The sequence below is a fragment of the Zonotrichia albicollis genome, chromosome 31 (assembly GCF_047830755.1).
Source record: "Zonotrichia albicollis isolate bZonAlb1 chromosome 31, bZonAlb1.hap1, whole genome shotgun sequence".
Lineage (NCBI taxonomy): Eukaryota > Metazoa > Chordata > Aves > Passeriformes > Passerellidae > Zonotrichia > Zonotrichia albicollis.
In genome coordinates, this window is record NC_133849.1 from 2,725,749 (window position 1) to 2,748,807 (window position 23,059).

Consider the following 23,059-nt stretch of genomic DNA (forward strand, 5'->3'; position numbering starts at 1 on the left):
GTCTTTACAGGTGATTGCATTGGTAACTCATAGCTTGTAATTGATTTTCTTTCATGCATCATTTGCAAGCAAGCAGCTTTGTGAATGTTTTCCAGGGGTGGCCGGGGGTACCAGCTCTGGTTAAAAGGTCTCCCCTTTCCAAGGGGTTGAGGCCCTGCCCAATGAGCTGCACTCTGAGTCAGGGACCATGGGATGCGTCTGTCTCCCGTTGTTAAGCACACCCCTTGTCCCCAGCACCCACCGGCTGCTTGTTCTGCCAAGAGAATCTGATCTCCCCCGGTGAGAGACACTTGGCATTTGTGTTCTGTTTTGGATTTGTGGGGGAGAAACCCGTACTGCTTTGCAAGTTTTGTTAATTCAGTGGCAGTGTACGGGATTTCTTTGGTGGTTACATGCAGGTCAAGATCCTCATTATTGATATAGTTGCATTCTGTTTTAATTAGAGGTTTTGTGTTATTGTAACAACAGTGTTCCCCCCAATTTTTCATCACAGCTAATTCTGTTTGAGGGTAATTTTGATTAATGTGAGTGAGGAGTTTCCTTCTCCTCTGTCTCTTGTGAGGAATCAGCGTTCTGTGAATTTTTAACATGTTCCTTTCTCAAGGCAGCCCGTAATAAATTATTTTAATTTCTTTCTTCATCAAATTGTTTTTGCAAAACTTCAACTGGATTTTGAAGGGAGTTTATTGTAGCATTTTCCTCACTTCTTGACTTAAAGCGAGTTTCTATGGCTGCTGTGAGCCAAACTCCCAAACCTGAGCAGTGGAGGGTTTTATTTTTGCCCAGGTTTAATGTTGCAAAGAACATATTCTATCAATAATATTTTCTAAATTAAACGAATTGCAGTTTGCCCATTCTTCTTCTCATGGAGAAGATATGGCATTGTATTTAGCAAGCAGAGCATAAAATTCAGCTTTACCTTTTGCACTGAGGTTTTGAGTCATTTTGTGAAGGGACCAAAACCACAACAGGGAGGTGCAAACTTAAGTTACACAATCACACAGCTTTGCTGTGTTCCCCTTTGCTTCCCTGGGTGGGTGAAGAGACAGAATCTGCCTGGGAGTCCCTGATTAGTTTCTTTAGGTTGCCCATTCCTTCCCAGACAGTCCAGATACACACACACACCCCCACACCCACACCCACAAAACAGTTATTTTGTAAAGGGGCTCAAAAACTTTGACAGGGAAATACTGATGTAAGTTACACAACCACACAGCTCTTGCTGTGTTTCCCCTCACTTCCCTGGGTAGGTAAAGGGACAGATCTGCCTGGGAGGCCCTTGCTTAATTTCTTCCAATTGTCTCTTCCTTCCCAGGCAGTGCAGATGCACACCAACACACCAGAAACAGTTCCCCCTTTTGCACGGAGAGATCATTTGTGAAATTCTGGAGACAGAACCCTCAGCAGAGTATGGGGATTGCTTTCCACCTGTGCGTGTGCAGATTGCAAGAAATTCGAATCACACCCCCTGTGCTGTGAAACTTCCTTCCCCTGGTACAGACTGCACACAGCCCTGCAAACCCCTCTGTCTGTCAGAGTCCTGTCCATGACACCAATTTAATGTCACAACCCGTCCTTACGAACGGGTTTGTGATGATTCGTGAATTGATCTCAGAGTGCAAAAGAACCCGACACGGCACAGGGGGTTTGCAGTAATAATCAAAAACCAATGCATCTTTATTGAATGACCACAGCAAAATGCGTTAGGGGGAATTGGGGGAAAGGGGAAGTATAAGAAAAAAGAGGGAGGAAGAGAAAGGAAGGTATATAGCTACCAAATGTAGAGAGATGAAATCCTTTGTAGTCTTCAGTCAACAGAGTTTGCCTGGTTATGTCAGGGAAGATCTCAAAGATTCTGATCAATTCAAACTCCTATTATTGTCTTTTTAAATGGGGTAAGGGGAGGAGTCTTGAAATTGAATCAAAAGCAGTAAAGAATACTCTGTTGTAATTTTTGGGGAAAAAGAAAAGGTATTGCAGAAGTGTACAAACAGTCCATGTTCTCAGCAGTGGGTGAGAGCCATTGTCTCCTTGGTCCAATGGCCACAGCTGCAGGCAAACATCTGGCTTTGGTCAGCTCGCCTCCCCACACCTCCCCGGGTTGGGGGTTTCAGTCCCAGCCCTTGGGAGGAGGGGGAGCTTCTCCACATGGGGGTCTCCTGTCTCAGCCCTTGAGGGAGAGGCTTCTCCCATCTCAGTCCGTGCCTCACGGTTGTCGTGAAGCAGATTTGCGGTTTTCCGTGAGGACCACCAAAATAACCCCAGAAAAGTCCAGCCAGGCCGAGAGGTGGGGAAATTCCAGGGCCATTGTTGTGAAGCGGGTGCAAGGGAAGAAAAGGGCAAGGTGTCCCCCTTCTCCTTTTCATTAGGTTCAGTCTTCCATGGAAACAAACACACCTGCAAACAACAGCTGGGCAAGCCAAGGGCTTTGCTCAGGCCTCAGGGTCTTGGTGAACAACTCTCCTGAGCAAGACCAGGATTCCAACCAGGGTCTTTTTCTGTGGTCCCAGTTTCTGTCCTTCTCACAACGATCCTGAGGCAGATGAGAGAAACTTCGGACAGAGACTGACACCGTCCTCAGCCACGCCCAGGGCAGTGCGGGCCAAGCCCAGGGACACTGCAGGGTCATGGGGACACCGCACAGGTGCCACCAGGGACAAGGCACTGCCACCTGTCCAGTGGCACCAGTTCAATGCCAGTGTCCCTGTGCCACTGCCACCAGTCCTGTCCTGGTGTCCCCACTTCCATCCCAGTGCCAGCAGTCCAGTGCCACCAGCCCAGTGTCCCCAGGGCTGCCCCACTGTCACCACCTCAGTGTACCCAGTTCAATTCCAGTGCCACCAGTTCTGTTCCACTGTCACCACCCAATGCCACCGCTTGGTGTCACCAACCCAGTTCCAGCCCAGTGTCCCCAGTCCTGTCAAATGCCACCAGCCCAGTGCTCCCAGTGCCACCACCCCGTTGTCCCCATACCAATGTCACCAGCCCAGTGCCATCAGTTTCAGCCCAGTGTCTCCAGTCTCATCCAAGTGCCCCTCATCCTGTCCCAGTGTCCCTGTCACAATGTCACAGTTGTGTCCCAGTGTCTCCATTCCAGTGTCACCAGTTGTGTTCTGGTGTCACCAGTTCCACCCCTGTGCCACCAGCCCAGTGTCCCCAATCCCTTCCTAATGTCCCCATCCCAGTGTTCCCTCCCAGTGTCCCCAGTCCTGTCCCAGTATCCCTGTCCCTGTGCCACCAGTTCCCTCCCACTGTCCCCAGTTCCAGCCCAGTGCTCCTGTCTCAGTCCCATCAGCCCAGTGCCACCAGGGATGCCCCAGTGTCACCAGCCCAGTGTCACCGATTCCACCCCAGTGCCACCAGTTCTATCCCACTGTCACCACCCCAGTGTCCCCCAGGCTGTCCCAGTGCCACCACCCCAGTGCCACCAACGCAGTGTCCTCAGTTCCATTCCAGTGTCACCAACCCAGTGCCACCAGTTCTGTTCCACTGTCACCAGTGTTTTGGGGGTTTTGGGGGATCCCAGGTGGAGTTTGGGGGCTTCTGGGGGGTTTTGGGTGTTCCTGGGAGGGTTGGGGGATCGTGGAATGGTTTTGGGGGGGTCCCAGGTGAGGTTTGGAGGTCCCAGGGGAGGTTTTGGGGATTCCAGGTGAGGTTTCTAGGGATTTGGGTCTTCCCAGTTGAGAATTCCCAAAGATGTGGGGTTTCCCAGGTGAGAACACGGGCCAGGGGCTCAGAGGGGCTGAGGGGGGAGGGCCTGGGGGTGTTCTGGGGGCTCCAATCAATGGGCGGTGTCCAGATGGTGCTGAGGGGGAGGCGTGGTGAGTGTGAGGGGGGCTCTCATGGGTTTGATGCCTCAGATTTTGGCTTTTCTGTTTTTCAGATTCTGTGCTGCTTTACTCTGTGGGTCTGGGCTTCATATTAAGGGATGCTGAGCTCTGTTCACAGAGCAGGGAGACAAAACAATTCCTGCTCTAGCTGGGAGCCCAAGGACAAATAATCCAAACCTCAGGCCCAAGAGCATAAACAACGGGCACTGAAGAGAGAAAAACAAGAAGGATGGGACTTCATCATCTAAAGACATAATTGGACAATTAACTCCAACATGCAAATGGAGCAGAACTTATAAAAGTGACAGACCTCGTGACCGACTGTCCATTTTGTGGCCATTTTGGTCCATCTTGGGCGTAGCCCGGGCTGGGCTCTTGTTCTGCCCAAGGTGTATCCACGGAGGCCTTTTAACAAATGCCTGCTTTATTGTGTAACCGTGTCTGGCCTCTGTTCTAGGTCAGCCTTGTGAAGGCCTCAGTTTGTGGCGAGCACGAAGGGAGCCGAGACACCTGGGCAGGGCTGGAGCAGAGGCAGAGGAAGGTGCAGCTGCTGCCCCCAGCCCGCGGCACTGGCGGGGCCCAGGTGCGGGGCAGAGGGTGCGGGAGGCCGAGAAGCTCGGGAGGAGCCAGAGGGGCGTGAGCGGCTGCAGGGGCGCTGTGTTTATCGGGTGAGCGCGGTGGGAAGGGGCGTTTTGTGCTCGGGAGCGCAGCGGGTGCGGGGCTCGCTGTGCCCCGGGCCAGGGAGGGCGGGCGCTGTGAGCAGCGGGGTTGGATTGCGGGGCTGGCTTGGCCTGGGGCCGGCGGTGCTGGCGCAGGGATCGTTCCCGCCCCGCCGCTCCGGAGCGCCGCGATCGGAATCTCACTCTTTATCGCTCTCGTTGGTTCCTTTAATTTCTACTCAGAACTGTTAAATGCCGTGTGTATATTCTGCTGCGAGTGCTGTAGTGATAATATCCCGAGAGAGTCCTCTGAGATTAGCACTGAGAAATTGGGGCACAGTGACCCACGCTGCAGCACTTGGAGGGGGCTGTGCCCCGTGGGATGGACTCAGCTTGGAGAAGTTCCTGGAGAAGTCTCCGGTGGGAGAGAGCCCAGGGTGCAGCAGGGGAACGACTCCTGTCCCTGAGCAGAGGGAGAAGCCCCGGGGCATGAACTGAGCCCGGCCCCATTCCCTGTCTGCGGCACTGCCGGGGTAGGAGGTGCAGCTGGAAGGAGGGAGGCGTGGGGGAAAGCTGGATTTAAGGCTCTTCCCTTACTTCTCACTATCCTGCTCTGAGTTTTGGGAGGTTTTCCAGAAATCTCTCCCCTCCTCGACTCATCCACAGGGGTTTGGGGCGGTTTTCCCTTTTTGGGGGAAATCAAAGCAATGCACTGATGCTCCTAATTAGGAGTCGGAGAAGTGAGGCTCCAAGGCTTCCCTCTGAGCCGGAGCAACCGAAGCCGCAGTGCCGGGAAAGCCCGGCGGGAGCTGCTGAGAAGTTTGTTTGTGTTTTCAGCTCAATCCCCCTCAGGGCCCGGGCCCGTTCCAGGGCTGTTCCTCAGCTCCGGCTCTGCCCTCACGCAGCCCGGGGGGCCCTGAGAGTGCGGGGCGGGGCTGTGCCGGCTGCAGAGCCCGCCCCTGGCAGCGATTTGGCGATGGTGCCGTCAGTCGCGGTCGTGGCGCGCCGATTGGTGGGAGCGGGGCGGAGCAGGGCCCCGGTGGCGGGCTGAGGCCGGCCGTGGCTGGGCAGCGGCGCCATTGTCGTGTGTGCGGTTCCGAGAGCAGCGGCGGCGGCGGAACGCGGTGAGGCGGCGGCGGAGCTCGGAGGCGGCGGCGGAGCTCGGAGGCGGCCGCAGCGCAGGTGGGAGCCGCGCTGGGTTGTGCGGGCGCTCGGGGCTGGCTGCGGGCCTCGGGGGCGGCAGGGGGCTCTGGCGGGTTCGTTGTGCCGTGTCCGGCCCGTGTTGCCGCTGGCGTGAGGGCGCTGCGGGAGCGGCTGCCCGCGGTCTCCTTGCGGCCGCTGCCTCGGCAGGAGCCGCTGCCGGAGCAGCGCTGGCTCGGCCCGGTTGCTGTGGCTGGGACAGAGGGGGCTGCCCCGTGCCCGGGGCTGTGCGGGGAAATTCCCGTGGCCGGAGGTTTGTGTGCCCAGAGGAGACAGAGGAGTCCTGTAAAAGTGACTTTATTGCTGGGCAGAGGGAGAGGCCGTGGGGCATTTGCCGTGAGCTCTCTGCCATTGTTGTAGTTCGCAGCCTCCTTTGTATTCTCATTTTTCCGGGCTCATCTCCCTCTCCCTTTGCCCACTGGCTGAGGTGCTTGGAAGGTTCAGACCTCCTGATCCGCCAACTGCATGTCTTCGTTAATATGCACCCCCACTTTTGTAAAACAGCCGATATTCACGGCTCTGTTAAATCCTTGTTCTTCTGGAAGTTCAGGAATTTAGCGGGACTTTCTGTGAGCAGCAATCCATGTTAATTAATAACATTTATTGAAGCTGGTGGTTTCGCCCGTTACTTCCTTATCTACGAGTCCCTGGCCCCTCGCTCAGCTGCTGAATGAGCTGCACTCTCAAGGTGTGGAGCATGGTAAAAAGATGAGAGTTGTTGTAGCACATCCGAGGAGAAACAGCATTCGTTTAACACATGGTCTGCCAGGGAGCCAGAAAACCGTGTGCCATTCCGATCCTTTCCACGTTTTCGAGCTGCTTTTTTGTTTCTTGTGTTTTTTTTTTTTTTCACCACTTTTCTTTTGTCATCTATTTGCCAACAGCAGTTTGAGTCATTTAATTTTCCACAAACTCCTCTTTTTTCTGCTAAGAGATAATCTGATCCCATCCCATTGTGAAGTGTTGTGTTCCTCATTTCAGTGGGTTTGTCAGCAGGAAGGTCAGGAGCTGGAGCTGTCTGGTTGGTTATTTGGAGGACAGCTTGTAATCTAATGATGCCATTGAAATGAGAAATGGGTTCTGTGGCTCCTGATATGAATTGGTTCGGGTTCCCAGGGCCTGGTCCATGGTGTTGTAGGATTTGTTCTGGTAGCCTTTCAGGTTTTCCCCATTTTTGGCCACTCTCTCCAGCCAGGGCTGCATCAATTGACTGCTTTTGTCTAAGTAAATCATCAAATCCTTGGATTCCCAACTGATTTCCCTGAATATTTGGTAGCAAAAATCCCCAGTGCTCTAATATACCCTGTATAACACAGACAGTGCCAGCACGTTGGAGTGGGCAGAGCGATGGTTCTCCCCCAGTTATTTATAGTGAAGTTTTCCCAACATTGTCCATGTGCTGTTTCCCTTTGCTGCTTCACCCGTTTGTGTTGCAGGGTCAGATATCCTCCCCCTGGGCTCTGCCTGGAGCTGTGCAAATTCCATCAGTGCCAGCAGGCAGAGCTTGGGGTGAGGGGCTGAGGGAATGAGCCCAATTCCTGCCCCAGCCAAGAGACCCAGGTGCATTGTCCACACTTTGCCCAGCAGTGTTCATTTGCATTTCTAAAGCTCTTCTGCGGGCTGCCTGGAATGGAGCTTCTCTTCCAGGGCAGTCATCTGGTGAGTCACATGTGGCCCCCCAGAATCTGCTTTTTTAAAAAAAAGTATTAATTATTTATGTTCAAAGTATTACAGTTAAATCTCTTCGATTTTGCAAAATGCAACATAAAGGAGAACGTGGAAAAACCGAGACCAAAATTTGATTCTTACACTTCTGTCCCAAACCTACCTGACAATATAAAGTGGGAATATTATGTAAAATTTTTCTCATGTTGTCGTTTTGTCACTGAAACTGGAGGGAAAACAAAAACTCTCCAAGAATCTGTTTAGTGTTAGAGAGTCAAGGCATTCCTTGGTTCTGGCCAGGATGTGCAACAGAAATAATTTCTTTCACAACTAGCCCGGCTGTGCAGAGAAAATCATTCCATGGCGTGTGAGTTTTACTCGATTTTTCCTAAACTTTATGTCATCCAATCCAATAGAAATCCATTGCTTTAATGTTCATTGCTTCCAAGTTGTGTAAGTTTTTAGTATTTGGTTTCCTGTTGGACCCGGATTTCTTCCTCTCGGATGTTAATTTGGTCTCCACACTCCTGGATTTCCTTCTCAGCCTTTTCCAGCCCAGGTGTCTCCAGCTCTGCCCAGGCAGTGTCTGGGGTAGCTGTTGGTTGCTGTTTGCTGCTGGGCAATGTTGATGTTTTGTTGCTGGTCGTTATCTCTGTGGGTGTCTTTTGTGCTGTTCCTAGTCCTGTTCAGGTGTTAAACTCATCTCCATTGAGTGGTGTAACACCCCTTAAATAAAAGCTTTAAAATTCCTTTCCCCAAGGCAAAGAAAACCAAGCCTGTGTAGAGAAATAAGGTTTAAAAGTGATGCCGAATTTTGCCCCAAAAGGCAAGAATTACTGCCTAAGAGACTCAGCTTAAGTCAACATAGGCAGGAGGTATTTTATTGCTCAGAGAAATCACAAAAGGGATTTCTAAATATCCTGTAACAAAAGCAGGCCTTTTATACAGTTTTTGGGTGCAGGGTTACATCATATCACATACATAATCATGTCTTTGCATGCATATTCATAAGAGGCGTGGTGCAGGCGGAGCGTGGGCGGGGACATCTCTTTTGAGGATCATTTTGGTGGTCGTTCCGGGTGCCTTCATCATGGGCGGGGGTCACCTGATGAGTCTTCCTCCTTAAACTTCTGAACTTCTATCCTAATATGGCCAATTCCCGGTGTACTTGGCTTGGTCCCCATGGCCTGGCAAGGCTCTTAGGGTCAGTTTGACATTGTTGGCTCCGAACATGCTTAGCTCGTCAATTCCCCTATCCCTGTCTCTCTTTCTTGTCATTGTGTTCCATGCTTTAGCTGATTTATTGCTCTATGTGTTTCCTAAATGCTATGCTTTCTTTAAATGCTTCACATTCCATGTTTTAACTCATTATTTCTTGGAGGCTATCTGTTTTGGGGCTTCAAAAGAACCAAACTCGGTACATTTTGCAGCAGTGCATTGGCAGGCAGCCCAGAGTGTGGGTGTCAGTGAGCCCCAGAGTGGAATTGTGCCCTGGTGTTCCCCAGCAGCTGTGGCAGTGCAGGCCCAGGCAGCGCTGAAGCTGCAGCAGTGGCAGCAAGGCTTGGCCCCGGTGGCTGGAGATGGCAGAGGAGGGTGGCCAGGATTGCAGAGGATTCCAGCTGAGGATCTGTGGGCAGGCACAGGGGCTTGGCCCGCTGTGGAGCCCTGGCTGCTGCTGCGTTGCCTTCAGGGCAGGCTCAGGGGCGGCCTCCCATCCTCCTGCTGCAGGCGGGAAGTGCAAATCTCCGGGGCTTCAGAGCCCTTGAGGCCAGGCTGAGGGGTCCCCCCGTGTTGAGCTGTGCTGGTGGCTGTTTCTGGCCTCAGGGACACTTGGCATGGGCCCCTTGGCCACCAGTGGTGCTGCTTTGCACTCCTTGGGCAGGAGCCGATGTCCTGGCTGGGTGTTGGCAGCAGCAAAGTGCCAGGGCAGGCTGTGTGCCAGCCCAGCTTGCTGTGGGAGAATGTGCCTTGATATCTGCTCCAGTGGTTGCTGAAGCAGTGAGAATTGCTTTTGCCCCCCTGTTAGGTGCCATGGTGTCAGCAGAAGATATTGAAGCCTTCCTGCTCAGGGCATTTCAGTGCCAGGCTCTCACAAGCACCCAGAGCTGCGCGGGTTGAGCTGAGCATGGGGCAGTGACCTGCGCAGTGTCTGATTGCCCTTCCTTAATAACAGCCTGTCTTGTAGCTCTTTTCTCTTCTGCTGCCCTTGCAGAGCCATCCACAAACACATTTTCTCCCTCAGGCCAGGGAATGTCCCATCATCAATCTGTCCCAGCCTGGATCTGGAGCTGTGTCCCTTGAGTGCAGTCCTGGGTTCCTTGCCAGCCCCTCTCCTGGCTGTTCAAACAGGAGGCTGGGTTAAACCCTTGCCCTGTCCTCAGTTCTGAATCCTCCTGTGCCATTGAACAAGTTTCATACTGTAATAACCGAGCCCTGCTCATCCATTTAGAGGCTCTCTTGGCTGTCAGAGCTTAAACTTTATGCCAGACTTGAACTCTAGGAGATCTTATATAAGGTTAAACATTTTAGCACAAGAATTCCTCTGGAAAGACCCTGTTTAGCATCCACCTATAATTCAAATTCTTTTACCCTGTCTGGAAGGCCCAGGCCAGCCTCCTTAGTTAATCTTCATTTAACACTTTAAAATTCTGTGATTTCTCCTCCTCTCCATCCATCCAGTTTCTTCACTGGCAGGATAGGAGTGTTGTAGGGAGATACCCCTGGCTCCAAAAGCCCTGCCTTTAGCAGGGATTCAATACCAGGCTGTGAGCCCTTCCTTCCCTCTCTTGGAACAGGGTATTTCTTGTCCTGGTTGCTTTACAGTTATTTGTAGAGGCTCCATATCTAATTTTCCCTCTTTCCCTGAGGCTGCCCACGCTTTGGGGTTCACTTCAGCATGGGCCTTGTCAGATTTTAGAACAAAGGTAGAACAGAACTGGCCTTTGTATCCCTTTTACAGTATTAAATCCAGCTCTCAAATTCCTTCCTATTTAATTACAATCACAGGAGGAAGAAAAAGCAATTCATTTATTTCAAACCTATCCCCCACAGCTTCTAATAGTGGTTGAACAAATCATACCTGCTCATCTTTCCCATATATTCCCTCAAAAATTAAAATATTCCTTTACTATTTTCCCCTTCAGGTCTAAGATTCAGAGTGGATTGAGAGGCCCCTGTGTGCATCAGAAAAGGCCTCCTCTCAATGCAGACCCACCTGAATGTTCTCAAGGGCTGCAGTGTGGAGGGTCCCTGGTGTGATGGGAGCTGTGACAGCCCTGGCAATCCATGTCCATCAAGGGGTGGACTTGCTGGTGCTGAGGGTGCTGCTGTCTGTGCTTGCAGTGTCCTTGTGCCCTGCAGCTGGAGCCCTGGTTCCTTGCCAGGGGCTGTTTGGGTGGGCTCTCCCCTGGCGAGGAGGGCAATGCCTGTGCCAGGTGCTTGTGGCCGAGCCGTGCCCTGGGTGCTGGGGCCCCCTTGGGCCCTGGGGTTGATCCCTCAGGGGCTGTAGGAACTGTGCCCTGGCCTTTGCCTTCAGCTTGGCCTTTTGCTGCTCCCTTCTTGCACTCACCTGCTGTGCCTTTGTGCCCAAGTGCTGCAGGGCCTTCTTGTGCCCCTCCTGCAGCCCCCTCAGTGCCTGTGGGTGCTTGTCTTGCTTTACAAGAGAGGTGTCTGCTCGGGAAGGCAGAAAAAGCCTCTCTTGGAATGGAGAATGCAAACCCCCTCCTTCTTAGATTTTAGAATAGTGAAATGAAGGGGCTCTCAGGCAAAGATATGGGAATTGGAATAAGAGTTCTTTACTAGTGTGTATAATAAAGCAAACAAACACCAACAGCTGCGGCACTGACAGCAAACAGAGGCCGGAGCCAGTCCCGGCCTTTGGGCTGCGGCGCTTTCCCCTTGGGTGCAGTTCCGGGCACGGCCGGCAGGGGCGCTGGTGGCTCCCGCGGGGCGGGGCAGCGCATCCCTCCCATGAGAACCTCTCTGAACGGAAATAGAGCAATCCCTTCATCTAACTCTTTCACTTTTTTCCTTTCTATAGCCTTTTTCCCGTGTTTCGGGAAAGAATTTGAAGAGGGCTGCCTTTTAACTGAGCTCCTAGTGTTTCTGTAAGGTGCTTCCTGTAGAGAGAGAGAGTTTCCCTGAACAGCCGGAGCTGTGCTTACGAAGGGGATGTAACTCAGAGCAGGACAGGGTCAGGGGAGGATATCCCGCCGAGGCTCGGTGGGAGTGTGGGCAGGGTCTGCTGCTGCCGGAATCGGCAGAGGGGGATCTTCCCGTGGAGCCCGAGGCGGAGCGTGGGCAGCCCCCAGATGGCTGATGGCGGCTGATCCGGCAGCTCCCGGCAGAGCAAAGGCAGGTGGGAGAGCCCGGCAGCAGCGGCGGTGCCCAGCGCAGGTGGCACGGGCAGGGCAGGCGGGGATGGGATGGCTGGGACCCCCCCTGGGTGCGGTGGGCGCGGTGAGCTCGGAGCAGGTGGCAGGACAGAGCAACCCCCATCTTGCCCAGCATGGGCGGCAGAGCGGCCGCGGGCCAGGCAGTGGGAGCAGGGCACACAAATTGAGCGAGAGCGCCGGGGCAGGTGGAGCTGCCCTGGGCAGTGAGGCCGCACCTGGGATGGAAAGCGGGGCAGGCGGAGCTGAGGCGGGCAGCGAGCCGGGACCCGGGACAGGCGCCTGGGCCGCGAACGGAGGGGGCAAGAGCTGCAGAGGATCCCACTCTCTTTCTGAGTTTTCCTCTTGTTCCCTTCCCTTTCATTTCCCTTTTTATTTTCTTGTTTTTTCTCGGGTCTTTGTGATACTTTAAAGATTTTTATTCTTCTAAAATCCTCTGTCTAACATATGGCATATTCTCTTCTAGATTAAATGGAGTATTTTACAAATAAATCCAGAGCCTAACAAATCTAAACTTCTTCTTGGATACTTCGAAATGGTCGATGAACTCCCTCATGACTTCAAATATTGTTTTCCTCTTCACCTTTTTCTTTATCATATGGCAAATTAAGCATCTTTCAGTTACTTCCTTTGCAACTCCCAAAATCCCAGTGCACCCATAGTTCCTTAAAAAATGATCGCACAAAGTACGAGTACCCCAATGGTTTTTCTGATGCATGTCTTCTAGTATTTTCTTAGAAGCACATTTTATTAAGAAATTGTCTTCTATCAAGAAGTTTCAATTTCCCTGATTTGTATTGTTCCCTTCCTGTCTTGTTTAATTCTTTTTTCTCTGCTTCCGTAAACTTTGGAATATCCATTTTTTCATCGTTTGGAGTTAATGTTAACATAACTCTTTCAGCTCCATTTTCTGCTGCATCCTTAACTTTGTGATCCACCCCCAGTTTGCCCAGTTTGCCTCTCCTTTGGCCCGGGCCGGGTTCCCCCCGCCCGCAGCGGCTGGAGCAGCCGAGAGCCCCGCGCTGCCCATCCCGACCTGTCCCGGCTCCATCCCCGCTCCTGCCGCGGCTGCGAGGGCTGCGGGAACGGGGCAGCGAGGGTGTGGCTGCTGCTGGGGGAGGAGGAGGAGGGAGGGAAGGGCAGGGATGAAGAGGGAGGAGGAGGTGGGGTTAGGGTGGAGGAGCAGGGGGAGGGGGAGATGTAAGAGGAGAAGGAGGTGGAGATAAGACAGAGGAAGAGGAGGAGGGGGAACGGAAAAGGAGGAGCGGGAGGAAGAGGAAGAGGAGGGACAAAGGCAGATCGAGGCTGAGCTGAGGGAACCACGCTGATCCCTGCCTGAATTCGCAGCCCCCACCTGTGGGATCATCGCCCCCGAATCGTGCTGGTGAGCGGGGAGGGGGAGCTCGGCCCGGATATCCCTGGGGGTCCCTGGGTTGGGGTTTTTGGGGGTTGTTTGGAGAATGAAGAAGTCCAAGGCTGAGCAGAAAAGGCCCCTTGGGGGGACATCGGGGGGTGGCGGTGGCGGCTGCCGGCAGAGGCAGCCTGGAGGAGCAGAGCCCTGTGTCCCACAGGAGCCCAGAGAGGGGGGAGCGCCGCCATTGGCGGGAGCCTGAAGACCCTGGAGAGGGGCAGGGGGGACTCCTTGGAGCCGCTGCAGCCCCGAGCAGAGAATGAGGGGAGAAGGGAGCCCGGGAGCCCAAACAGCCCCGGCATCCCGAAATGGGGAGAGCGAAGCGAGGGGAGCTTTTGGCATTGCTGGGACTGCCAGCAGCCTGGGCAGGGCGGGCACCGAGGAGAAGGGGGACCCCCAATCCAAGCGTGACCCCAGCAGCTGGGACAGGGGGGAACCTCTGAACATCAGAGGGGAGGGACCAAGGACGGGGATCTCCGTGGAGGCTTTTTCAGGGCTGAATCTTGGTGTTTGGGATGTTTTTGTGGAGCCCAGGTGACCAGTGATTGCAGAGATGGACTTGGGCAGAGGGACCTGCAAACTCAATGTGTGTTGGGGATGATGAAATAGGAAAGCCTTATAAATATGATTGCCTTGCAAAAGATTTTGAGAATATAGAAAGTATAAGGAAGATTGAAATGAAAGCAAGCTCTGAGATACCTCAGTTAGTGAACAACTGGAAAACAATGGTGTGGCCCAATTGAAGGTAATCCCCTTTTGATGAAACAATTCCCTCAGCTTGCAGACAGATCCAGACCCTACTAGCTCAGCAGAAAGGGTCCAAAGAGGAGTTTTTAGGGTTTAAACTGTAACACAGTGTGGTGATTTAATGATTCTTACAGGCTGTATATAAATGCTATAGGATTTGTATCTTGTACTAGATTGGTTAGTGAGAAATAGAATATTCAACACAGAAGAAAATTTATTGTATTGTAACAGGACCCTTACTCTCTTACGCTCTTCTCCTCTTACTCTCTTACCCTCTCATCCTCTCTACCCCTCTCTTCTCTCAGGCCTGCTCCGAGCTGTGCCTGGCAGCTCCAAGCAGGGCCCTGCACCCAGGCCCTTTGCAATAAACCGCAAGTTCCACGCCCTGGCTGCAGAGCTCTCTCGTCTCCGTCCGTCCCGACCGTCCTACCCCCCGACACTCCTACAAACGCTCTCATCCCTTGTTTTCCCCAAACCAGGATTGCCCATTGCCAACCCTGGGAGGCTGCGAGGAAGAGGAAGATGCCCTGGGACACTGAGGCAGGTGAGGAGGAAGTCAGTGCCCCTTTCCCCTCTGTGCTGCTCCATCTCCCAGCCCAGCACGGCTGCAGCTCAGCCCTGGGGGATCTCCTTGCCCTTGCCTGTGGCACGGAGGCAAATCCCATCCTGTCCTTGTCCTTCCTCCCCCAGAGCAGGAGCTGAGCATGGAGAGCAGGGAGGACAAATGCCCGCGGCAGAACCTGGTGGAAGAGGCCGTTTTGAGCGGCTCCATGGCGCAGGAAGCCAACGGGGAGGAAAAGCCCCGGAGATGCCGCACGAGGAGGGGCTGCAAACGCAGCCGGCGGGGATCTGAGGGGGAAAGAGCCAGCCTGGGCCGGGAAGGCGGCCGGAGATGGAGCCAGAGCTCGGAGCTGGTGCTCCATGAGCAGCTCCATGATGCGGAGAAGCCCCACACGTGCAAGGAGTGTGGGAAGAGCTTCAGGTGGAAGTGCCGCCTGAATGTGCACCAGAGGATCCACACTGGGGAGAAGCCCTACGAGTGTGGGGAGTGTGGGAAGAGCTTCAGCCAGAGCTCCATCCTGTACCAGCACCAGAGTATCCACACTGGCGGAAGGCCGCTCAAGTGTTCCGAGTGTGGGATGTGCTTCAGCCAGAGCTCCCACCTGATCAGGCACCAGAGGACCCACACTACGGAGAGGCCCCATGAGTGTTCCAAGTGTGGGAAGGGGTTTAAGACCTGCTCCAATCTCCTCCGGCACTATCAGAGTCACAGAGAGGAGAGGCCCTTCCAATGCCCCGACTGTGGGAAGGGATTCAAGCGCAACTCCCACCTCATCACCCACCGGCGCATCCACACTGGGGAGAGGCCCTACGAGTGTGATAAATGCAGGAAGAGGTTTCCGACCAGCTCCGATCTCCTCCGGCACTATCGGATTCACACAGAGGAGAGGCCCTTCCGCTGTCCCGACTGCGGGAAGGGATTCAAGCGCAACTCCACCCTCGTCATCCACCAGCGCATCCACACTGGGGAGAGGCCCTACGAGTGTCCCCAGTGTGGGAAGAACTTCTCTGACAGCTCTAACTTGACCCGACACCAACGGAGGCACCACTAAGGGAAGCCCTGTGAGTGCCCCGAGTGCGGGCAGAGCTTCGTGCGCTGCTCCAGCTCCATCCCCCACTGGAGGAGGCACTTTGGGCACAGCCCTGGTCACTCACATTCCCTGTGATCCATGTTGGGAACACACCTGGCTGCTTCGCCTTTTTGTTTGGCCTTAATTTTCCTTAGCTTCTTCTTCATCCTTTAAAAACACCCAAAACTGGGTTAAATGAAGGAACCGGATTGAATATATCTGACGTTCCATAATTTCTCAATTTTTTTAGGGGGAATTTAGTATTTAGAGACACGTTCTGTGTGGAGTGCTGCTGTTGCTAAGAGGCAGGAATTTGATCTCACCCTTCTTGTGTTGCTAAGAACTCCTCTCCTGACCCCAACCCTAATTCCACCCTTTGGATACCCTATAAAAACTCCACGGCCCTGCCTGTGCCCTGTCTTTGGGGGGTAAGAATGGATTCCCAAAGGATCAGCCCTTTCCCTCTGTGTTCCCATGTGGTCAGCCTTTTTTTCCACTGGGTTCCAAAAATTTCAGCTTTTTCTTCTGGATTCCCAGAGGATCACCCCTTTTTCCCACTGGATTCACAAAATTTCAGCTTTTCCCACTGGATTCCCAGAGGATCAACCTTTTTCATGGATTTTCAGAGTATTCTGACTCTGTGTGGTGATTTGACAGGAAATAGGTTGTCTAGGATGTTGTGGTCAAACAATAGGTGCTCAGACTTTAATATTGGCAGCTGGTTTGGCCACTGGGACATTGGATCCGCCTCTGAGAACACAGGGGTTTAAAGCAGAGCTCTCCCCTGGGAGGCTCTCTTTGGATTTCCGGTGGGAAAAGGGTTTGGATCTCTTCCCCCGTCCCGGCTGCTGGCTTGGCAGGGGGAGGGGGAGCCACGCGGCCATGAGGTGGCCGGGCCTGGGACAGTGATGGGAGGTAGGCCTGGCCCAAGGGTGGAAGAATGGAAGAAGTACCGAGAGGTATTTCCTGCGCCCCCCTCCCCTCGGAGAGAAGGGGAAGAGAGAGAGAGAGAGAGAGAGAGAGAGAGAGAGATAACCCTGCCAGGGACTGTTATCTTGAAATTTGATATCATGTGTTGTCAGCACAGCCTGCCCGCGTGTCTGGCTGCTTGCAGGAGCTGTTAGCCCCTTTGTGGACAATGAAAACATTGCAGAGCATTGACCTTTCCTGGAGGGGAGATGGAGTGGAAGATGAAGAGGGAACTGAGCAAGTGTTGAAGGTCTGAGCAAGGGAGAGATATGAAAAGAATAGAGAAGAACTCGGGTGGAAGAGATGATGGAGTGGCTGCTTTGCTGGACTCTTTTTGTGTAGCCATGGACAGAACCATGTTTCCTTGTGATATAGAGACTGTATCCAGGGGGGGCAATGCCCTGCACCCAAGAGGGTTCAGTGTTGGTGCCCCTCGGCCCCAGGGGCAATAATTTGGGAGGGGCAGGTGTCCCTAATGAGAGATTGTTCCCTTTTTGGAGTGAGACAAGGCATCCTTAAAAGATGACCCTGGAAGCAGCTCTGGTCCGTATTCAGTGGTGAGAGCACTGGACATGAAAGGAAGAGGTCACCATGGCACAAGAAGGACTCCACTCCTCTTGATGAACTGAAGATTGATTGTTTGAAGGGTGGTGCAGGACCGAGAGTTGGTGATTTGGGGAATGTATTGTATTGTAATAGAGAGTTGGTGGGGAGGAGGGGCAGATGTATTTGTGAAATTTTCATTTTCCTTGTGTGTTTCTTTTTTTCTCCTTGTCGTTTAGTTAATAAATTCTTCTTTATTTCTAAGTGGGAGCCTGCTTTCCTTATTCCTGGTCACATCTCACAGTAGAAACCAGGTAGAGGGTATTTTCATGGGGGCACTGGCATTATGCCAGTGTCAAACCATGACACTCTGTCACTGTTGTTTTTGTTTGTGCTACTGCATTTGTATTTTTAATTTTTCCTAATAAAGAACTGTTATTTCTACTCCCATATCTTTGCCTGAGAGCTCCTCAATTTCAAAATTAATTATTATTTTTATAGTTGTTTATTGTTATTATTATTACTACTAATAAGTATCATCATCATCATCATCAAAGGGAGGGGGGGGTTTACATTTTCTATTTCAGTGGAGGCTCCTGAAATGGGGAGACACCGCCAAGGATGGGCCATGTGAAATACTTCCTAAAATATGTAAATTAGTTTTTAGATATGTGTGAGGGTCTCTGAATATGCAACATGCTGGTGTAATTAAAACCAGATTAATTAAGGAGTTTCCCTGAAAATAACTGGGGGGTCTTGGTGGCCATAACAACCTTTGTCTAATTGTCCTTGTCTCCTGTTACATCAGCCTGTTGCATATTCCTAGACTTTTTGCATATCCATAAAGTACTTTACATATTCCAGGAACAAAATTGGCTTCATCCTGTCTGGGGGTCCAACCCCCCTCCCAGCTCAATTTGGGGTTTCCCATCCTCCTCCCAGCTCAGTTTTGGGATCCCATACCCCTCCCAGCTTAATTTGGGGGTCCCATTCCCCTCCTACCTCAATTTGGGTGTCCAATCCCCCTCCCACCTCAATTTGGGGGTCCCATCTCCCAGCTCAATTTTGGTCTCCCACCCCCCTCTTTTCCCTACTCTCCCCTTTCCGATCGTTCCCCCAATCCCCTCTCCCGTGTTTGGTTTTGGGGACTCCAGGGCCCTCCTTCTCCGATTTGGGCTCCCGACCCCGTTTTGGATTAATTTGGGGTCCCCATCCCAAGCCCAGGGTCACCTTCCCCCCTCCCCAAATTCTGCTCCTCGCAACTGATGAGTCGTCAGCGAGACACGTTTTGATTGGCTGGAAATTACCCTGCGCTGTCTCTGAGTATTTACCGCAGTGAGAGGCCTTGGTGTGTGGCTGGCAAGTGAGGAGTCAGAGTCGGGCCGGACGCTGATTGGCTGAAAATCACTGAGCGGGGCCAGTGCTCTGAGTTTGTGCCCAGCGAGTGGAACGTCATCAGTGCCGCGCGTTCCGATTGGTCGGGATCTGGTTTGGGGTGAAGACGGGAGGAGCTGGGGTTTATTTCGGATTATTTGGGTTTCTTTGGGGATATTTATGGACTATTTGGGGTTTATCTTGGTTTTTACTTGGTTTATTTCTGTTTATTTGGAATTATTTGTGTGTATTTGGAAGTATTTGTGTTTGTTTGGGATTCTTTGGGTTTATGTGGGTTTATTTGGAATCATTAGGGGTTCTAGGGGTTTATGTTGGTGTATATGAGTTTTTTTTTAGGTGTACTTGAAATCATTTGGGAACTTTTGGGGTTAGGTTAACTTTTTTGGTTTTTTAGGATTATCTTGATTAGTTTGGGGTTTTTTTGGGTTCTTTGGGGTTTATTTCTAGTATTTTGGGGTTATTTGGGTTATTTGGGGTCACGTGGATTCAAAAAATCCGGGAATGTGTCTGCTGCAAAAAACGGGAATTTTTCCTAAAAAATCCGAGAGTTTTCCCCCAAAAAACTGGGTGTGTTCCCTAAAAAATGCTGGGCATTTCCCAGCCAATAGCGACGTGCCCCGGTGCAAAGCATCCAATCACTACGCTTCATCTCCCAAATTAATGAATCACAGCGCACGCCGCCCCAAACCAACCAATCACTGCACGCATCCCCTCAGCTACTCCCACCTCTCTTGGGCTGAGCGAACCAATCACCGGGTGTCGTCCCTGTGCAACTCCCGCCTTCTTTGCCTCTATCCAACCAATCACCGCGCGCTACCCCTCGGCAAAGCCTGCCTCCCCCACCCATCTACTGTCAATCACCGCGCCGTCTACGAAACCAACCAATCACCGGCAAACTCCCCTCACCAACTCCCGCCCTCCCCGCGCTGCTCCAGCCAATCAGAGCCGAGCCTGAAGCAGCGCCCCCTGACCCCGGGCCCGGGCATGGAGCGGGCGCCCCCTCCCCCCCCCCGCCCCCCGGGACCCCCTCAGGGACCCCCGGGAGCCGCCCCGGGCTCGGGCGGGTGCTGCGGGAGGCGCTGGAGAGAGCGGGGGAGGCGCTGGGAGAGGACGGGGGGCTCCGGGAGCTGCTGAGGAGGCGCAGGGACAGGTGAGGGGTCCTGGAGGGGTCGTGAGGGGAATTTGGGGAGGGGTCTTGAGGAGGTTTGGGGGGAATTTGGGGAGTGTCTGGAGGGAACTTGAGGGGGTTTTAGTCTCTCACTAACTCAGAGGTTCTTATTATGATAACTCTATTGGAAATTGCGAGGATGAGGAAACAGATAAAATAAGGAATAGATGTAACAGGTAGTCCATGCTCTCAGCAGTAACCGAGAGCCATTGTCTTCTTGGTGCAGCGGTCACAACCTGCAGGCAAACATCTCGCTTTGGTCAGCTTGCCTCCCCCACACACCTGCGCCGGGCTGGGGGTTTCAGTCCCAGTCCTTGGAAGGAGCAGAGGGGCCTTTTCACATGGGGGTTCCATGTCTCAGTCCTTGATGGAGAGGCTCCTTCCATCTCAGTCTCTGTCCCGGTGGTTGTAAAACAGGTGAGGGTCTTCTGTGGGGGGACCACCTGAAACTCAGGAGAAGTCCAGCCAGGCCGAGAGGTGGGACAGCTCCCAAGGCTGTTGTTGCACAAAGGGCACGGTGTCCCTTCTTCTCCTTGGGCTCAGTGCAGCACACAGCAAACAACACCTGTGAGAACAATGGCTTAGCTGCGCTCTCAGGTCTCAGGCACATGACTTTCTCCCTTGGAGCCAGAGATTTCAGACAGGGGGGGTCTTCTCTTCAGTGGTCCCCCAATGACGATCATGAGGCAGATGAGGGAAAATTCAGACAGACTCTCACACGACCCCGTGACTCACAATTGTCTTGAGGGATCTTCATCAGCAGAACTCTGGAGCATCATTGATGAGTCTGCAGAACTCGCAGTATGTTGGTAGTATAACCCGGAAAAATAGGGAACATGGAAAGAGAGGAAAAAGAGTGAGAGAGGGAAAAAAAAGGATAGGAGAAGGAGAGGGAAAGGAAAACAATAAACAAACATAATATTGATTATCATAATAATTTTCACAAATGGCTGATTAATTAAAACTATATTATTTTGAAACAATATTTAAATGGTTTAAACCAGTCACAAATAATCAAAAGCAAAAGCAATCAACACATATTAATACAAGCATTAACTTAAAAAAAGATTTTCTAAGACAATTCACTAAAAATCTAACGTAATTCCCACAAAATCATAAATGGAAATAGGGAATTATTCCAAAACACATAGGCTTCATTCATAATTGCTTTGTGTCAAAATCTTGGGGATGTCCATAGTGTAGAGGACATCAGCCAAGTTGTGTGCATTAACTATAGACATCAATCTTGTCAGCTGTTTCATGCTCCAATTCATAATGATGGGACTGCTGATAAAATAAAACCAAACAGAATTAGAATCAAAAGGATAACAATGGCATGGCACACACTGTTCAGGGCACCCGTGGCAGTAGGAGATCACCTAAAAGAGTATCCCACCACCTGTGCTCGGCATCTTCCTCCACTCTTTCCATGACACGATGTATCAGTCTCACATTGTGATGAACAGTCACCAGGGTTTTCTGTCCATTTTTCTGAATCTTCTCCAGGATTTCCACCAAGTCTCGATGGAGCAGCAGTTGTCTTACCAAAGTGAGATTCATCCCAATAGGAGTAGGCATCAGTTTGTGAATCAGTGTGTAGTTAGATTGCAACAGGTAGTGAGAGGTAAGTGGAGCTTCATAAGAGAAATCACATCCTGTAATCTTGGTAAAGTTACAAGCACAGAAATTGGAAAGATTTTTAGTATCTACTACAACATTCTCTACGAATACAAAATCACAAATGGTTCTAAAGCATGCACATCTATTGCCTATGTATATAAGGACTGTTTCAGAAGTCTTGTTAGGACAAATTTCAAAATGACACATATTTTGCTCTGTGTCTAAACAAATGTCTTGAGCTCTGATTGCATTGATTTCACAGATGAGCCCTTGTTGTTCTCGGACAATACAAGATTCTAAATTGACAGTTTGCCATTTCTCACTGATTTGACAGTCCCATTCTCTATGGGATAGAGAACAGCTTTGTCGTAATTCAGTTCTAATGCTATAACAGGGAAAATCAAATGCTCTGAGGCATTGTGTATGGTTAACACAAAAACTGGCTGTATTTGCAATGGGGTCATAGTAAAATTCACTAAGTTCCACCAGGATTGGAATTCTCTTTCAAAGTAAGTGGCATTGTCCCAAATTATTTTCCAAATTTTAGTGGGAAAAGTGCCTTCTTCACCTGCTCTTATAATTGAGGCAGCAACAGACTGCATCAACAATTGTGCCTGGATACAGCTGAGAGCCAAAGAAACGTTGTTTTGTGTAGAACCAAGTGCATCAATTACCAATTTGTGATCATTTACATTTACTTTCTCCCAATTTGGTAAAATGTTTGATGGCAAGCACTGATTCCCAATGCCAGTAAGGATGACTTCTATGGTTGCTGTAATTTGGTCAAATCTCTGGATGTGGCAGCCAATTTATTCAAGTTCAATTAATTTACGTGTTACGTGTAAAATCATCACCTGGTGTTACCATAAAGGGAAGGGAAAGATGATTTCTGTTGTCCATCTCTAGTGTTATCATGGTTTATCAGGTCTTCATGTCCCTCAGAGTTCTTCTGTAAAAGTAAACACAACAGACTCTGCCACGAAGAGGCAGAAAAGTTAGAACAATGGAATTGTCAGAGACATTTTGAACAGCAGTGGTACTTCCCCTACAGCAGCAGGGGCTTCACCAAAACAGGTTGTCCAGGGTGATGTGCTGGGTTCTTGAAATCATCTGGTCCCCATAGTGAAGGAATTATGCTTGGGGCTGTCGGGCAAAAAGCAGTGATTTTGGAGCACCCGTTTACCCCCCATCTATGGTAAGAGGTGTGAGAAGTCCATTTAATCTTTTCACCTTCTGCTCAATCCTGCACACTTTTGACAGTAAGTGAGAAACATTATCAGATTGAATTTCCTGTGGTTTTAGGAAAATTGCAAACCATCTTTGCATTACTTTAACAGAATTATCTCCTGTAGCTCTTTTAAAAGCATCAGCCTGGACCAACCCAAATATGAACACAGCAGAGGACTCGGTGTAAATACAGACAAGAAAAGAATTCTGTCCCTCACGCTGGAAAATACTCCAGAAAGTAAACAGTTCCTCAGCGTGAGCACTGCCTTGTCCCTCTCTGTTAGCAGAAGCAGAGGAGAAAGGAGGGGTTGCTTTAATCACAGAGGCAATTTTGTCTTGGCTGCTATCCAAGCTCTCAGTTTCTTGTATTGCTAAGATTTTTTCCGTTCTATGAGAGCTAAGCTAACCACAAACAATCCTTTTTCCCAGGTAGTGTATCTTTTCTCAGCATCTTTGAAGCCACGGGAATAGAAACCAACAGGCCTTGTCGGACCCTCAGGACCCCACTGCCAAATGTGCGCTGACAGCCCTGAGGAGGCAAATCCCCATTCCACCTGAAAGGGATCTGTGGGATGGACAGGGCCCAGTGCTTGGTGAGATGTT

The 23,059-nt window shown here is 51.3% G+C and overlaps 1 protein-coding gene across 3 annotated transcripts in view; it reads left to right on the forward strand.

The window, feature by feature from the left end:
- The first annotated feature begins 5,551 nt into the window (after positions 1-5,551).
- LOC141725858 (uncharacterized) overlaps positions 5,552-23,059 on the forward strand; it is a 99,216-nt gene continuing 81,708 nt past the window's right edge. Inside the window, exons 1-3 of one of the 3 annotated variants that reach the window (XM_074530009.1) lie at positions 10,552-12,283; positions 14,383-14,447; positions 14,594-17,498. In XM_074530009.1, the coding sequence (XP_074386110.1) occupies positions 14,426-14,447; positions 14,594-15,516 (945 nt within the window). In that variant the 5' untranslated portion in view covers positions 10,552-12,283; positions 14,383-14,425 and the 3' untranslated portion in view covers positions 15,517-17,498. Of the gene's footprint in view, positions 5,672-10,335; positions 12,284-14,382; positions 14,448-14,593; positions 17,499-23,059 lie in introns of those variants that run through there. The other 2 variants (XR_012577461.1, XM_074530010.1) reach the window with 2 other exon arrangements.